This window comes from Falco naumanni, chromosome 6 (assembly GCF_017639655.2).
Source record: "Falco naumanni isolate bFalNau1 chromosome 6, bFalNau1.pat, whole genome shotgun sequence".
In the NCBI taxonomy this organism is placed as follows: domain Eukaryota; kingdom Metazoa; phylum Chordata; class Aves; order Falconiformes; family Falconidae; genus Falco; species Falco naumanni.
The window spans coordinates 49,802,134-49,820,679 of record NC_054059.1 but is presented as its reverse complement, the minus strand read 5'-3'; the positions used below and the strand labels follow the sequence as shown (position 1 = coordinate 49,820,679).

Here is an 18,546-nt window from a genome sequence, read left to right as displayed (position 1 = left end):
CAGGACTGAAGACAATGAGCAGCTCCTTAATATGGGAATTCTGAAGCAGAGTCTCTGAACCTTATTCTGTACAGCACACCAAACTTACAACTGCTCTGTGGTTCCAAATGCTTTGAAGGAAAAATGATTTAAAAAAAGCTCAGGGGTCGAACCCAGAGCCCACTGACATCAGTGACCTGCCATAAATTAAAAAAAAAAAAAAAAAGAAAGAAAAAAGAAGTAGAAACCAGTTCAGTAAACAGCAGTCATGAGTACACTTCTGATTAAAGCATAAACAGGTTCAGAAAATGTCACCAGCCCACACAAGCACAGCTACTGAAATCTCCAGTGAGGGAAAAGGTCCTCAGTGTACAGACACATCTGTAATGATGCAAGCTGCAAAGGTTAAATAACAAAAATAGTACACTGTAAGATTTTGCGAATAACGCAAGGCCACTGCCTGTGACTCCAGAAAGCTCTCTGAACTGGGGTACAGGGTGCCTGCCTGCACCACCGGGCCCCCACAGGAAGGTCTATAAGCATGGAGCTCACTGTTGTGCCCCACAAGGAGAAGCCCCTGCCTCTTGATCTCAGCACAGCCCCACTGGGAAAGCTCTCCACAGCTAGGGAAGGAGCAGGCTGGTCTGTCAGCAGAGGGAAGAAGGAGGGGAAAATAATGAAGGCAATTCCCTGGGAGATGCTGTGCAGAAAAGACCTTTTGACCTGACTGATGGCTGACATACCAGACTCATGTACCGGGTTGATTGCTTGGACAAAGATGAAGGGTGCCTGAGCCCCATGACTGCTGGGAAGCCTGCAAAACCACTGCACCTGGGGAGCTGCACAGGGCTTGGTGTTGAAAGGAGGGCACTTGGTTCCTTGGGTAGAGGCAGAGGACAGAAACCGAATTTCACATGGACAAGTTTCAGACTCGATAGGATTTGATTCAAACCTGGTGAGTGGTAGTTCCTAAGATGTTTTCATACAGCCTAAATGGGACTTTCATATTTGAAAGCTAGATAACATGGCACTGGATGTGTTAAAAATCCAGGGTGATGTCCTGACTATCTTTGCCTTTGTGCCAGTGGCTTCAGGGGAGTGTGGATTTTATTCAAGGCATACAATAAAAATGATTTGCCTGTAAAAAGCAGTGAAAACGTTAAAAATCCTTTTAAAGATGAATCGTGTCATAAAAGTGTATTTGTAAAACAAACACCAGATTATGAAACCACAGGGCTTGATTTTGTTGTTGCCAAAGTTTGTGTGACTCCAGCTTCTGACCTGGGAGGCAGGAAGAGTACCTTCCTCCCAAAATACTGAGTCACACCGTCGTAAAACTGGTTGTGAAAAGCCTTTTGCCTGCAACCCAAGCCTTAAGAAAGTCTAAGGTGTGTGTGTGGGGGGGGATATAGCAGATTTGACTCATTGCCCTCTCTGCTCGGCTGCAGGGCTGCGATGCCTTGTGCAACCTCCCGGTTTTGCGGGGGCCGGGCCAGAGGAGGAGGGAGGGCACCCTGTTACACAAAACAGAAGTGGTGATGTCGGTTGCTCTGCTCTTTTTTAACTGATGCTTCTTTTTTTTTTTCTTCTTTTTTTTTTTTTTTTTCCCCAGAGAGTTGGAAATGACTGGAGCAGGGAGCACGAAGACATCCTGGGGGGTGTTTGTGTGTGTGCATCTGCACATACACGCACCATACACACCCCCAGCCCCTGCTTTGCCCCTGTGCAGACACACAACTTGGGCTCCCACAGACCCGAAATCCCCGCCGCTGTCCCGGCGGGGCGGCCCCGCTCCGGCGGGGCGGTCGGAGGCGGGGGGCGGCTCTTCCTCTGCAAACTTTCCCTTTCCCCTCCCTCGCCGCCTCTTTTCCTCCTCTGCTCTCCTCCCTGCCCCTCTCGGCTCCCCGACGGCGATGGCTGAGAGGCCGGGGAGCACCGGGGCCGCACCGCCGCCCCTCTGGTCCTTGCCCGGTCCCCGCGGCCGCTCCCAAAGCGACATCTCCTCCTTCTCCTTCTCCCGCAGAACCTGCCTGCTCCGGTCCAACGTGGGCGGCTCAGGTAAGGGGGAGAGAGGGGAGGGTCCTTGTGTCCGAGCCCCCCCCCCCCCCCGCCCCGAGCTGAGCTGAGCTGAGCTGGGGAATTTGGGAAAAGACATCCTCCTCCATACCCTGCCCTGCCTCCCAGACCGAGGTCTGCCTTCTGTCAGTGGCCGAAGCGTGGGTCCCTGGTTTACGTGGTGCTTGAACTGCCCCTCGAGATGATATTTGGCAGGTTCCTGGCTTTTCATGCCGGTGTCCCCGGGTTTACATGGACCCCAGTGAAGTCGTGGATACCCATCCCGTCACCAAAGCAGCCGACTACAAGGGCAGAAAAGCGCCGGGGAGGCTTCAAGGGTGTATTGCGGGGACATCAAAACTCCACGTCCTGCCACTTCACATGTTATGCTTCAATTGCATGTTAGAATTTTACCTCATGCACTTGTATCTCCTTGGGGTTTTTCATAAACAGGTGAGGCAAAAAAACAACAACAAAACAACCCCACCACCACCACCTGTGAGTCAGTATCCCACCATCCTCCTTCAGGAGGTAACTACTGCAATATGAAGTATTGTAGAGGTGATTTGGGTGTGGAAAGTGCCCTTTTGGGACAGACTAGGCTTCCTCCAGGATTTGTGGTAGCTTTGCTTTGTAAAATGGGAGGAAGTGAGGGTCCTAGTTTACAGTGCAGGTATTTGAAAGTGGCAAAATTAAAATACATACTCAGTTGGGCTATACTTTACTCAGGCTGTTTCGTGAAGTTAGGTATTCAGGAAAATGAAATTCTGTTCTCCATACTGCTGAGCACGTTTTGAAAATGTGTGCTTGTGTGGTTGTAAATCAGCCCTGCTCTGTTGACTAAAACAAGACTGCAGGCACATACGTCCCTGGCGATGTGGGTATTTTGGATGCACTGGTACACTCTGCTGGACAGAGGTACTCCTGAGCCACAGCACCACCAGGGATGCTCCAGTGCGCACTGAGGGACCCCCTCTGCTGCCGCACGAGCAGGACAGCGCGGCGCATGGTCGGGCCTGCAGTGGACCACAATGTCCTCTTATGTTGGTTCCTCAGGGAGTGTTGAGATGAGGCAGGCCATTTACTTGAGGAAGCTCAAATGCACGGCTACGCCTGCCTGATGAGGAGAGAGGGAGTGAAAGCTTGCTTAGTCACATAGGAGCAAGTAGATTCAACTTGTGGGGCCAGCAGCTGCAAGCAAAAACAACTCTAAGTGGCATTTTCTGCATAATTTTTTTCTCTGCCTTTTCCTGTGTCTACTTAAAAATTACATTGAAGGACATTTGAGATGGGGAGGAGGGAGGAGGTTCCAGGGGTTTGTCCAAATCTACTTTTAGGCTCAAGGTGTATTTCAGCACCATCTTGGCAGCGTGCTGCATCAACAACACCCTATGGCTTGATGTGTAACCTGGGTGTGGAGGGATCACCACAGAGGTTGACAAGATTGCCACTATGTCAGTGTTAGACTGTGTTGGTTGTTAGCTTAGCTACAAAGACTACTATCAATGAGCTGGGTTTATTACAAGAGACTGGCAAATCCAGTGGAGGTAAAATGATGGTGTTTTCAAAGATGAGTTGTTATTTGTAGTTTCTTACACACAAAATTTAGGCCTCCCTGTTGCCCTACTTGATTTTTTTCTTTTAATTTTGAGGATGTGCTTCCTGCCAGCAAGTGACAGGAGTTTCTTTCTCTGGTTTTTATTTTTTTGTCATCTTTTCTTTCATTCTTTATTTTCTCTATTGCTGCTTCCTGTATTTTTTTCCAGCTGCTCATTGGACACAACAAAAATACATGCTGCCACACAACTGTTGATTCTGTCTTTAAAAAGGAAAGTATGCATTAAAGATGCAAAGCTATTTAATTTTTAATGTGGTGGTTAGAGAATTGTTTTTATACTGAGATGCCATTAAAATAACCTGCTTTTTCATTCCCCTACTAACCTGGAGAACAATCATAATGGGGACAGAAATGTAAAACACTTAGAGAAACAATATGAGCCTTACTATTTTTTTTTCTTCTACCTTTTTCTCTAGTTCTACTATTTGATTAAAGTAGGTCACTCGTTTACATGAGATGCTACCTGTGCTCCAGCTGCTTCATTTAGAAAAGAACAATTTGCATTTTAAATAACTTGCAAATTGTTTGCTTGCTGCCTGTTCCTGGAGTGATTCACTTGCAGCTGTTGAAGTCACAAGTTGCAGTTCCTGTTGCATATTTGTCTTCATTTTTTAGATCTTGATGCCAGTTGTATGGTATTGTCTGCTTGCACTCCATTAGTGATGGGTTGGTACCCCTACAGAGGGTTTGCACTGTCCTTTATTTTACCACGTCCTGATCCACTGTTCTCAATGGAGGATCTGTTAAGAGGCAACATTTGTAGAGACCCGTCTAACTAAGGGAAATATAATAGCCTTTCTAAAAGCAGCTTTGGCAGTGGCTTAAAAAATGCATCTGTTTGTTATTCTAGATATGTACATATCTCAATAGTACAGTGAGGCTCGTCAGGTGGTCCCCATGTTCATGGTACCTGTGCTTTCTTATCCCCACTCCTTCCTCTGCTGTTATCATATGCTGGAAGAAGCAACTTTCACTTTCTGGTATCACTTGACAGCATCTCACTTCATTTGCTGCAGTCCAGTTTGAAAGGAGAATGTATTTTCAGGTTTTTCTTCTTCTTAAAGCTGGCTTTTTCTTGTAGGGTTAGTGGTAGAAGATTACTTAATTCCCCTCTCTGGGCTGGCATCTCACCCATTGCTGTATCAGGCCTTTACCTTCCAACTCTTCCTTTACTTGTGGGAAGAACCTGGGGGGAATAAACTCATCATGAGCAAAGGTGGCGCAATCTAGACTTTTGATTTAGACCCTGGAAAAGTGTAATATCAGTGAAGTTCAGAGCCTCTCTGGCAGGTGTAGCCTGTGCATTACTTCAGCATTGTGGTACATCCCACCTGACAACTGGCTACTTTTCCAGAGCATCTCAAGGAGATTTGAGAAGAAAAACACATTCTCCTAAAATTTCAGAGCAACACCAGAGCCACTTCAAGAAAGCTTCTTGCATTACATACCTTTAAGCAACCTTCCAAGTTCAGTGACTAGATTTAAACCAACCTTACAAGTTGGGTCAAGTTTGCCAAGTTTCTTGATTTGCCCAGCATAGATGAGGACTGAACTGCATCTGAAACAAAGACCCTGTTCAAATACTTTCCCAGAATTTCTTCAAAATCTAGATTTGGTAGCTATGCAGCTGAGGGCAGCTCTTAGCGTGGGCAGTGAGCCCTGGGTGCAGGGTGGAAGGGGATGTTGCTGTTCCCTATCAGTCACCTTTGTGCTCCAGTTGCAGAACGGCAGCGGTGGTTCTATTTGTGACAACCCTCAGGCACCAACCTCAGCTACTGTGGTGCCTGTTCTTTATCTGCATGTCCACGTAGACAGTTTTCAGTTTGCTCTCTTTAGTGTTGTGGGTTTTGCTATACAGCCTTGCATTTTCTTCTGAAGGTGGTGAGGTTTGTGGTGAGACACATCTTGGTGAAAAGGGAACTTTACTGCTCAGACCAGAAGTAAAAAACCCACCCATTTCTCCACTCTAGGATTGACACTGTTATATTGCTGCAGTTCCTCTTGATGTCTTGCTCTTTAGCAAGGAGAAGTTTCAGATAATTTGTTCCACTGCTAAGAAGCTCACCTTTCAGGTAGAGAGATGAGCTTCTCATGCATGTTTCCGTTCTTTTCATGCTTTTTTCCATCCTTTTCTGATGACACACACACAAAAAACCCCTACCTGAGGATTAAGGCAGCAATTCATCAATACCTTAGACTCTACACCAGATGCTGGGTTGCAGCAGAGTGAAAGGCTGAGGGCAAATGCCAGTACTGTCTCAAAACTTATACATATCAGTATTACGGGGGGAATTTTTGGCTAGCAAACTGGTCCTTTTCAGGTTAATTTATTCAAAATGGTAATGAGAATCAGCTATGATGCCATTTGCTGCTGACTTTAGAATAGGGTGGGTAAAAAGATAGCTTAAAATCCCTCAGTTAAGTGAAGAACTGGGGAAGCTTTCATAGTGACCAGAGCATCAGAGTGGCTGATGTTGGTTGGGAAGAAAACTGACAAATTTTGGACTTATTTGAGCTTTTAATGCTTAGAATGCTCTACTTTGCAAATTTAACAAATGTCAGATTTTCTTCTTAACCGAGAAATTTTCTGGTTAATGCCAAGGAAATGTTTTTGATGGTTGAAGGTATTTGAGAATACTCTTACTCTAGACATTTACTTGATTATCTAGGGGCACGGACTCTCGGGAAAAAGCTAAATTTTGGGTAGGTAGGTAGTTAGCTGCTAAAGTTTGTCTGTCTTTCCCTCTGCACTTGTACTCATATTTCCCAAAATGGCTACAGATTCCATTTGGTTGGATCTATGTCCATATGCACCAAGCTAGAGTTCTACCAAGGTCTATGGGAGTTGCATTAGTGTTCGTGAAGAAGAGATCAGATGTGCTTTGGGAGGTCATTTAGATGGGGGGGGGGGTCACTCATCAGGATGGGGGTGAGGAGGAAGCAGCCTCAGCATGTGGAAGAACTCTCATAACTAAACCAACTGGTTTTGGCACATTATATGAAAATATGGGAGTCAGGGAAAAACATGATTCTCCATTGTATGAAGCAGGACGTGTTTACAATAGAAATCAAAGTACAGAATTTAGCAAGGAGCCCAAAGCAGATAATCTGGTGTAGGAAACTACAGAAGTTAAGACAAATAATAATTTTGGGGAATTTAGAAACCAGACTCAACATGACTATGTCATTTTCAAGAGATAGTACATCCTGTCACTAAGTCCAGGATAATATTTTCCCATCAATTGAAAATTTAAACTCAGAAAGAGGCAGCAAACATAACCATATGCAATTTGACATATGCTTATAGAATTGAAGCATCTACTTCTTTGTAATAACCTGGAAACACACTTAGATCGTTGACCCATAAAGTTAAATCCCATTCTGGTCATCCATATATGTAACTTGGAGTTTCAGAAGGGTGCTGGGGAAAAATCCAGGAGCCTTATAACATTTTGTACTGCATACATTGACAAAGTTTAAGTCTGCCTGAACACTTGTTTACTTTACAAGATTAGATGGGTGTGCAGGGAAGAAATGTGCGACAGAATTTAGTCAGCCATTTCTAATATGAGTTTATACCATAATGCATATGAAATAAGAGTCTGTCTGTTTTATACTGGACTAAAAGATATTATTCCACACCAACTCTTGCAGAATAACTGGGGTAGGTTCTTGGTATTAGCAAGCCTGATTAAGCCTAAGTGTGAAAGGGGGAACACTGGGAACATGATGGTTTACACATACAAACCATGTATACTGTGTGTCATTTACACATGACCCAGTTTCTGGGACAACTTTAGAATCAAATATTCAGACTTGTGCTCACGCTTAAAAAAAAAAAAGTATTTTCTAAATGTATTAATAATCTCCATAGTTGGCTAAGTAGAAATTGGACAGCAGACATTGGCAGTGTAGGATTTAATGCGTATTTTGCAGCAACTAATCAGTAGCTGACTGTGGGATCTGTTCAGCATTTTGCTACTGTGTTTTCGATTCTCAAGGCCCTTTGGCATTTAGCACTTCCTGCTGTGTGTGGCTTCTAGCAAGTAACCATTTAATATCAGACCGCATGTCAAGTATGAAGCCTGAAGAAATGATCTAAAGAGTAGTTGAAGAAGACTTTTTACTCTTTCTCTTACTGAACGTAAGCAAGTTTGGTTTGAAAACCTAATGTTTCATCAGTCAAATCCACTATTAGCATAAATCATTTTCCTTCCTCACTCCCACCCCCCTCTTTTTGCTGTTATTTCCTGTAAAAGCAAGCACTATTTAAGGTCAAAGGGCTGGGGGTAATTTCAAATGATGGTGAAGAATTCACGTTTTTATTTATTTTTGCTTTTTGAAATCATAATCTTTTCAGTGCCAGAAATCCTGTAGGATTTCAGTTTTCAGTAATACCAGCATTAGTCTTGCTTCTGAATTTTTAGTAGTTCTCATTGAACAGGCCTTAGCATAAGGCAAAGATATCTTCAGTGGTAATCTTTGCTTTTTAAATATTTTTTTTCCCCTAGCATTTTACCTAGCATGTTGCTATTTTTAACAGATTCAGAGGTTAGTTTTTCTCAGGTACAAACCAAGCAGCACAAAAGGAAAAATATCTAGAAGAAAACAGAAAATCCTGACTTCAGTGTTCTGAGTTCAATCACTTTTCATTTTATCTTTGAAATTGTCAGTCTTAAAACCCACCACAACAAGGGATGTTCTTGCTTTCCATTCATACGGAAAGCAGAGAGATCTTCCTGAAATACCAGCAGAGTTTGTAGGCAGTCAGCACTTCCCTTGGTGATGAGCTGAGGAGTCTTGCTCCCCATCATGCAGTTTTGATGCAGAATTGGGATTTAAAAGGTGTTGTGTTGTATAGATTCTATGAGTGTTTTCGGTGTTGTCATGATTTTTGAGTTTTGAAAGGCTGAAGTAGTAAAATACTAGTGAATTGTATCAGTATCAAGTATTTAGCATAACGGGGTCAGAAGCGTTGTTTTTAGTACAGCCTGAAGCTTCACAGCCGCTATACTTTGCAAGTTCACCATGCCCTCAGATAGAGAACTTCATAATGAAGTGGAGCTAAAGAACAGCTTAAACCACTGAGTTTTGGTGGTAAGACACTCTTCTACCCTCTCTTCTCTCTCTCATGTTTCTTTTATATTTCTGGCACATTCTGCATTGCCCTTCCCATGTCTCATGTTGTTAAAACTCCTTGGCTATATTCACACCAATACAGGGCCGAGCAGTCACGGGCTGGGAGGGAAACGTAGAAGCAGGAGTGTTCTACCGGAGATGGGAACACGGTGACTCCTCACAGGCTAAAACACTGTGTGAAAATGGCTTCTCTTTGAAATAATGATCATGTTTTGTACTAAGTGTCTTATTTTTTTTCAGAAAATGTAGCATTTAATAGGTATTTTAAATTAAATATGTATTATATAGCTTTTGTAACGTTTGCACGATTTACAGTATCCAGCAGAAAAACTTGTCTGGGTAGAGTGGACTGCTATTAAAAGCAGTTACTTTTTCTTTCCCTTCAACTTCAGACATGACTTCAGTCTCGCACGCAAATGGTGTTGGCTCCCACTTGGGGAATTAGCCCAGCTGCATAGTACCACACACCATTTCTGTTGGCTGGATGCATCAGTTGGTAGCTCAGTTTTGGTACCTTTACCCAAGTTGTTTCTATCTATACTGGAAATAAAAGGCACTCATCTCTTTCTTCCTTTCACCTTCTCCCCACTCATTTGCTCCCCTCTTCCTTACTAGGGAATTTTTCAATTTTGGGAATTCATCGGGAAGGGAAAAAAAGAAAAAAAATCTAAAATGAAAAAAAAAAGAGGGTTGCTGAATATTAGAAACAGAGAAGTGCCTCAGAGCCTTTTTAAGATAAAACTTGGCATGGTGGCAAGGATCAGGAAAAGGCTGAACTCTGCCACAATCCCTAATTCATTTCATGTCGTTAAGTTAGCTAAAGTTTATTTGAATACAAATGTATCCTGGTCAAATAAGAGTTTTATGAAAGTCAACTTTTCGTAGTAACAATCACGATTTCAGGCACATTTCTGCATTTTCTGGAGTAATATCTGACAGAGTTTGAAAATGGTAAATTGTCGCTTCAAAAAGTGAGTCTAACGTTTTTAGAATTTGATATAGAGGGTTTTTTTCTTCTAGTTTGGGGAGCAGGAACAGGAGCAAAGGCAGCAAAGAAGTGTCAGAATTTCCCTGGCACAGAAATGTGATTATCCTAAGGGGCCCATCCACCTATACAGGGCAAGTGTACCCACTGCCACTTTGTTATGGCTAAATGGTCAGATATCAAATTCTTTAAGGGTTCAAATGCCTTCTTGAAAGAATAAGGATGTTCAGTACTTCAGAGAACCAGACCCTAAAGAGCACAATGAACAAAGCTCCCCTTTCAGCACATGTTTGCTTTTCTTGTTTTTTGGGGAAGAATCACAGCTTTTAAGATATCTGTGCCTCATGTACACAGTACTCGAGAAAATTAAGGCAGCAAGCAGAACTGGTGTTGAGGTATGTTTTTGTATCACCTACAAGCACAGTAAAGAAGAGCTTGTGGTGCTTTTGCAGTTGAATGTGTCCTAGTTGCAGACCTTTGTGTTCACAGGCAGCTGTATTTAAACATCGTGAGTGAACAGATAATTAGCAGTCGTCTGCTTGCCACTTTTTAATTTATTTCCTCTGTTGTCCAGTGTAAGGGCTGACAGTTAACGTTAGTGGTTTAAACCACCAATGAAACTGTGAACTTTTTATCTGAAAGAAGCACTTGCTACCAAAGCACACACGAAAAGGCAGCATCTACAAGCATAATTCTGATTTTTTTTTTTTCTGATTAAAAGCAGTTTTGGTAAGCTCAGAAGGGTTGAATTTGAAATAAGTTGTTTTACTTACACAGACAGAGCAAGCGTAATCCATCAGGGACCAGCAGACATCCCAAGTCACAATACAAACTGCTCTAGCCCCAAGGATGAAGCAAGGCATGCTGCTTTTGTTATTTGGGCTATAGGCACCTCTGCCTGTGTTACTGAGTCTCAACTCTGTATCCTTGGAAATGAGCTGAGAGGGAGAGTCAGAGCTCCCCAGAGGCACAGCATCTTTCTTCCAGCCATATGACTTTTGCGCCCTGAACATTTAAAAATAATGGTGCCTTCCTGTTATGCCTTGCTGCAAACAAAACTGAATGACAATATTTCACATCATGTTTTCTTTAGTGAATGGCCAATCCAAAAAATATGCTACCACTCAGCTATTTAAGTCTTTGGAGACACATCTGCTATGAATTTTGCCTCATTCTTTAGAATTTGAGATAAACAATAGCTTTTGATCTGCAAATAGCAAGAATTATTTTGGAGAAAGATTTCCAAAGGATTGATGCCATAATTTTCAGAGCTTTCTCTTATTTATATAGTCAGCTTGAGTTTTGTCTAATGAGATCTTCATATGATGAGCTGGTGAATGTATATATGATTTTGTAGGTGATTTCAAGTCTCACAAGCCAACAGCACCCATTTCACTCCGTGATATGGATGTTTATCACTGGGCACATGGTACATGACCGCATTGTACTGCAGCTTGTGCATTTAGAGGTCTATCAGAAACAGCATCTGAAAGCTACACCCTTGCAGTGCAGCGTCTGCCAGACCTGGAGAGAAACAGCAGAATGAATGACTTGCTTTCAGCTACAGGGGTGAAAGGCTTTGGGGAGAGCTTGGGGCTTCAGACATGCTGCCTGCCCTTTTTGGGCTCTGTGTCCAAGAGCTCTCCTGGTCATCACCAGATGCTGGAAGAAAGTTTGTCCCCTTGCAGCTTCCATGGGGACAAATAAAACCTTTCACTCAGTGCCTGTCCCAGAGGCATGCCAGGTCCTTGGTCTGCCCATCCTTGGGTGAGGGAAAGTGGCACACCATTTCGAAACAGCAAGGTAATTGCCTAACAGCAAATTAGGGTTACTTTGAAATCACTCTTAATTCAAGTTAGGTTAAGAAAAATGCAGGCAAGGGCATTTTTTTTAGAATGTCTAAAGTAACACAGTTGCCAGTCTTTTGAAAAGAGAAAGGAAACATCACCAACAGAGTGAGTGCTGGCAAGATGCCTGTAACTGGTCTGTGAATTCAGAGGAAGAAAGACCCATCATAGTCTTGGTGTCAGCAGTTTAAATAAAATTTTTTTTATACTTCTTTTCTTACATCTTCTAAAAAGTTTGTAATATTGTCTGTTTTGCATGGGTTTGCCCTTCAGTGGAATTTTCATCATTTGTCAAAATTGGAAATTACCTATGGCAAGCAACAAAGTTGGTATCACATAACTATCTGGCAAGTGAAAGTAGCTTGGTGGAGTGCACAGCTGTTGCAACTTCATTGTGCTATTGTGTAAACTCTGTGGGGAAAAAGATATTTGTTCCCCTTGTTCTAGGCCAAGATTGGAAAAGTGCTGCAAGCGCAGGAGGGGCATGTGTAAAAGAAGTTTGCTGGGAGTGACATTTATTGAGCTGGGGAATAGTCTCTCAAGAGGAACAGTGAAAGCTACCCTGCTGGAAGCACTTACAACCAGAGCTGGAAATGCACTAAAAAGTATGTGAGAAGAAACTGTTGCAGTGGTAATGAGAAGGGTCTTTTGTAGTTGTGGATTTTTTTTATTGCTCTGCATTTAGGCCAAGTCAGAAATGGCAGTGGGGGACACGGGACTGAGACATCCACCTGCACCAGACACACTAGGCTAAGGAGACAGAGATGGGTCTGGCATTTTGGCTGGATGGAAGACCCACATCTATGTCCCCCTGTCTGTGGTAGGGTGTCCTCTTCACCTCTGTTAGAAGCAGAGAGAAGCAAAAGAGATGGGAAGGAATTCTCCCAAGTGGCAAAGAAATAACTGACAGTAAGATAAGTGAAACAAAAGAGCAAAACCAAAGGGCGTTCACCCTTGGTGTTTTGAAGAGTGGTTGTGTTACACTCACTTTTACCCTAGGCTTAAGATAAATATATATTTGGATGAGTTTAGGTGAATATTTAGATGAATTCTAGGCAACGAGGTCTTGACAGTGAGAAGTCCATCAAATAAAAAAGTTTTGTCTACCTTCTAAGGCCATTGCTATTTCTAAAATAAATTATATCAAGGATATTTTAATTCAGGCACTAATTAGTGAATTCTAATACTTAATAGAACTCCATACTTCTACTCCAGTGATTTTGTTTCAGTTATATATACTCCACAGAGGAAACAAATCCCAGAAAACTAAATTTCATGCATATCATATATGAAGTAAATGGGATTTGATCCAAAATGTTTTTATACAAACACTGATTACCATAATAATGGAAGAGAGGGGGGAAAATCCAGAAAGAGCTCTGTAAACGGCAGTATGCATCTCTCAGACTCAGGATTAGATGATTCAGATTATGCACATTTATAAGAAGGACTTGAGTTTCAAAAATACATGCAAATGATTTCTGATTCTAATCCTTTTACATGTCAATAAAAGCTATCAAAATATGTGCACTTTTTGGTAGTTCTAATCTCCATTTGTTAATGGGAGCTTAATCTTTTAGAAACAGAGTTGTTGTAAGGTGGCTTTCATCTTCTGCGGCAATTTGGGATCACTGTGAAAGTGATTTGACCAGTGTAATAATTATAGGAGGAAAAATCAGAAGCCATGTTCAGTGGCATTTTATAGATGCCAGATGTCTGTGGGATTCACTCTGATGCTGAAGACTCCTGCAGTAAACGCTGGTGTGGTTCAGGGAACTGAAACGTCTTGCTTGTCTTCTAATGGAATATCTTCCCTCCATGGTACTCTGAGGGGATGTAATGTCCCTAAGTGGATTGCTCTGAGCCTGGGAATTTCTGTAACAGCACTGAACATCGGCTGAGCCATGTGGGTAGTGTCATTGAAATACTCTGCTATAGAATTGCAGGGCAGTTTTAAGTAGGGTTTAAGTTTTATGCATAAAATTGCAGTACAGATTCTTCTGTTGAGAATTCATAACGTGCAAGGAATAAGAGCATGTCAGGTATGCCCTGACCTGTCAATAGGCATTGATAGGTTCTTGGGTATGATGGTGTGTGTATATGTGAAAAAATAACTAACCACCTTCAGTTCAGTCCAGTTCATTTAAATGATACTTTTCTAAACCACTGAAGTGTAAGCGTCCAGCTATCAGGCTGCTGGAGCCTTGCTTCCTCTGCTAGAAAATACAGGTACGCAGTCACAGGGAAGGAAGGAACCAATTGGTAGCTATCAGGCATCTCTCTCCAAGAGGAAGGCTGAAGGCTACCATGTGGACCCTTGCTCTGAACAGGGAAGCAGGGTTCAGTCACTGTGCTTCGAGACTGACATGGAAGGACAAAGAGCTGGGCATCCCCTTCCTTTCCCCCTCCAGTCTGTGCTGACATTTCTCCTCCAATTTAAGTGTATTTGGTGTAGTGTAGTAAAAATGTAGACATTTTTATCTCTCAGCAAAGGCATTGGCTTTGAGAAAAGGGAGATGAGCCAGCACTTTCAGCAGACCCAGCACCTGTCAGTGGACCATGCAGCTCGGGCTGTGCCAGTGTGGTCCAGCCAAGCCATTGCTGTGACTGGACCCACCCCAGCTTCACCTTCAGCTGTGTGCAGCCCTCTCCTTTGGTGCACAGCAGTACGCTGCCACTGAAGCCTACTGCAGTGTTTCTGGCTTGTGATTTCATTGTGACTTTCCAGTGTTTAATACTGTTTTGGTTTGGCTCTTACACTCTCGGTTGTTGGTGAGGTTTTTTTTGAACGGCTGCTGGATTTCTTTGGTGTTGAAAACTTCTGGAAACATGATCCTGCCATGTCCAGGCACTCAGAAATTGGGAGAAAGAGACAGAAAAATCTACTGTTGTCTTTTCATTCAAAATTATGTTTCTGGAGGCTTGATTCATTATGTTGGTTCACTTGTGGCTGGCAGTGCTGCTATTGCTATTGACTTCAAAAGGCTTTGGCTCAGGTTGAAATACATCGCTACAGCTTTTATCCCAGCAAGGGCTCTTTGCAACACTTTACAAAGACGAGATGATCTGAAGTCAAATATCACAGTCCTGTGGAAGGCAAAAGTCCCTTTGGGACCAGACTGGGTTTTTTTTCAGTTCCAGTCTCTTAAGAAAATCCTGATGTAAGCAGGTGTGAGATGCATTGACATGTTTTGTGATTGCCCAGGCTCAATAATAATCAAAATTAATGTGAGATTATTTTCCAAAGGAAATTAAACAAGGAGCAAGTAGAAAGCATCTACAGCAATTTCATAGTAGGCAACATTATACAGTGCCTTCTTTTTCCTGTGAAATCCCTATGAAAGTACACACTTGATGATGTGGGGGTCTCCAGGCAGCCCAGCTTCATAGGAAAAGGTCTCCTAGTGGGATCAGAGTTCTGCCTGGGCTCCTTGTTACTTACGTAAGGACAAGAAAAGGAGGGGATTGTCTGTAATGCACAGAGTCCATCCAACCTCTTCTGTCTGCCAGTGGGAGTGAGGAGCATGTTGGCTCTTCTTCTCTGACGTGTGGGATATTATCTCCCTCCATGCAGCTAGTCCTTTTATTATGGTATCAAAAGGAGTAGGAAGGGCAAGGGGAAATCTAGGAGAAAAAAAAATACTGACTCAGATAGCAAAGGCAAATGGAAAGGGTTTAAAATGTGAAAGATCCCCAACAGTAACAGAAGTGATTACTTCATTTAAAATTTTGATTTTTTGTTAGTCCCACCATTATATCCACAAACATCATATTTCCTGTCCTGTAAGGCCCAGCAGCTTCGGTAGCCTTCCTGCTGCAGGAGGAGGGAAATGGAAAAACAGTTGGAAAAGACAGGCTTTTTGGCTTCTGTAAGGATGCTTAGGTTTATCAGTATGTGGTCAAAATGGGATATTTTGCCCAGCCATAAAATAGGATTAACCGCCTTGTAGCTGCTTGTTACCTCTTAGTTACTCTAGCTATTTTTGGTAGGACTTGAGAGCTAAGAGCATCCTTACGATTACTGCAGCATCTGGCCTTATCACCACTAAAACAGTTTTCCCTGAGCCCAGCCATATGCCTTGTATGCTTTATACCGTCTGATCGCAACTGCCCCCACAGTCTTCTGTCCCACTTGCTGCACCTCCCACTATCTGTCACCTCCAGACAGTTTGAGTCTTAACCTGCCCAGCTGCCTAGTTGCCTGCCAGGCCACTGCTGGGGGAAAAGCTCGGTGGGTGAGAGATTTTGTGTCTCAGGGAGATGCTGCCATGTGAGGCTGCTACACTAGATGGGGCGGTTGTTATGCTGATCAGCAAACACCATCTCTCTGCCTCCGGATTCCTGCCTGGATCACCCACCTGCTCTCAGACCAAAGGATTTTAAATATAGACTCCTTTATATGAAGCGAGCCGCCCTCCTGCAGCAGAGCTGGTAGATTGCCCTCAGCTGGTTTTGTCTGGTATCTGCTCCATCCCAGATGAAGTCATGGCAGGGTCTTCATTAGTTTTGGTGTCTTTAAAAAGCACAAAACTGGAGTGGGATGCGATGTCACGGCAGCGTTTTAAATTTCCTGAAACACCACCACCCTCCCTTTTTTTTTTTTTTTTTTTTAAAATCCATAGAATATATATTTAAACAACACAAAATGCTATTATCAGCCATTGCTCTTCCCTCAGCCAAGGTAATGCTGCAAAGTACTGGTGAAATTGGATCTCCTTGTAGTATTGATTCTGCTGTACTTTGGTCAGGGCTCGTGGGGTTAGTATTGATCTGTCAAAGAAACTGCTGAGGAGTGGGTGAGCAAGATCTGTTGTCTGTGTTGTTTGGGAACTAACAGAAGCTCTTATTCTTTGCTGACAGCCTGTTGCCCACCTTAACATTGATTCATTATGAGAGAAGCTGGCTTTAATTAGAACAAGGTTTTCCAGTGTTTGTACAGAGTGCTTTGACCCCAGTCCACAGCAAGTTCATAAAGGCAGACTCTCGGGCTGGGTTGTTCATTTATTATGCAGTCTTCTGAAAAAGATACCATTAAAATAATTGGACTAAAATTTTTGTTTGTGCTGAACCTGAAGTAGTCTTTTCTAAAACAAAACTCAAGGGGATCTGTAAAATGTGTGCAGAATTACACACCTAGACCTCCATCAGCATTGTGCATTGAAGTACTTATTGCTTACCCTGATGTTTTTGGTGGCCTGCTAGAGGTTTAGATTTGATGCATGCAGTTCTGAGGGCGGATGCAGAATCCCTTGACTGGTCTGAAAGAGCCTGAAAACAGGAATTCCTTCTCCCAGCCTGAAAACTCCAACATTAGAAAAGTTTTCCCCAGAAGCCTAAAAGAGAGACATCACTCATACTTTCTAACGTCAAAACAGTTTTATGGCAGGAAGAAACTTTTGTTTTCTTTTTTTCTTTCTTTATTCCTGGAGGAGGAGGCACTGGCTAGATTTTTGCTTTTAGACTGTATTTCATGAAGATCACCCCAGTAATATTAAGTGGTTTATATACAATTGATAAGTATCAAAGATAACATCAAAGTGTTCACATATGCTATTACATGTGCAACAGAATTTTTTTCTATATTAAATAATAAAAGTACAGACACTAGATATATGAGTAAAAGTAAGCTAAAGCAGTTTTCCCATGACATATCCTCCAAACGAAACGTGAATGGAACACTCATACTGTTATCAAAACATTTCTCAACTATTTAGTCAATGCTGCCTGAAACGATCATGAAAAGTGACTCAGTGAAAAATGACTGTCATTTTATAGAATGTAATCCATATCCTTTAAAATTATAGCACTATAGTAGTACAAACAAAATCTGAAGTCCAGGAAATTACATCTGTAAGTTCTGGCCACCTCCCACATATATGTGCAGATCAATATAATGTGGGGTGGGAAGAAACTGAAACAAAAAAGGCCCTTAGAATCCCACTTATTAGCCAGTTCCCAGCTGGGTACCAGCCTCTAGCAGTCATATGCTTCCAGCAACCCCCATGCAGCCACTGCAGCATCTGCAAGACTAAGGAGCCACAGGTCCCTCACTCCACAGCACCCACAAGAAATGCCTGGTGCGTTTCAGCCCCAGTGGCTCACAAATATCCAGGACTGCTGCAGGCTTTCTGAAAGCTTTGGAGCAGGCAGTATTGCTAGAGCAGGGTGGTGGAAGATCTTCATGTCCAGGACTCTGGGGGAGGAGGCATAGAGTAGTTCTATCCAGGTCTTGAGATTTGTAGTCAACAATATCCTTCAGTCAGGATGAAAAGCATAGCTGTTTTTTTTCTTACCAATTTTAAAATTATGCACGATACTATTTTGGATTCAGATACAACTCTGACCTAAAGATGCAATAAATAAGGTGGCCTATTTCACTGCTTGTTGCAGCCTTAGGACAACGTAGTATCTGAATGCTTCCTTTTAGGTTAACTGTTCAGCATACTTCCAAAGTGATTTAGTTCTTGATTTGGACAGAAAAGCCTGTGGGAGATGTATAGCAGAGAATCTGCAGGTTCTGGCTGAGCACATTAGAAGGTTTGCCTGTTGCATTTGACTTTTCTTTTATAAAATAGAAATGTTGCTGTTAAATCTGTAGTAGAAGAATCTCTTTGTGAACTCACCTATTTCAAAAACGGATGTAATTTGCTTATCTTTAAGCATCATCTTTTTCCAAAAGACGCATGGCAAAATTAATACAAAAAGCCACTAAAAATGTTAAATTACTAAAATGTTATAGGACTTGTATAACTGCAGAGAACAACTGGGCTGCATGGCTGATTTCTCACACAGACAGGCATTGACAGGATTGTTCCTTTAATTTATATAGGCTTATTGAAACATAGGGCCAGCACAATCTTCTTTTTAGATCAACTTCATCTCTGCCATGTCATCTTGTAAACCACATGACAGCAGCTTGAGAG

At 42.5% G+C, this 18,546-nt stretch overlaps 1 protein-coding gene across 2 annotated transcripts in view; it reads left to right on the top strand.

Moving 5' to 3' along the window:
• The first annotated feature begins 1,853 nt into the window (after window positions 1–1,853).
• Window positions 1,854–18,546, top strand: part of PHACTR2 (phosphatase and actin regulator 2) — a 141,028-nt gene continuing 124,335 nt past the window's right edge. Inside the window, exon 1 of one of the 2 annotated variants that reach the window (XM_040598044.1) lies at window positions 1,854–2,037. In XM_040598044.1, coding sequence (XP_040453978.1) covers window positions 1,893–2,037 — 145 coding nt within the window. In that variant the 5' untranslated portion in view covers window positions 1,854–1,892. The remainder of the gene's footprint in view (window positions 2,038–18,546) is intronic. The other variant, XM_040598046.1, reaches the window with a different exon arrangement.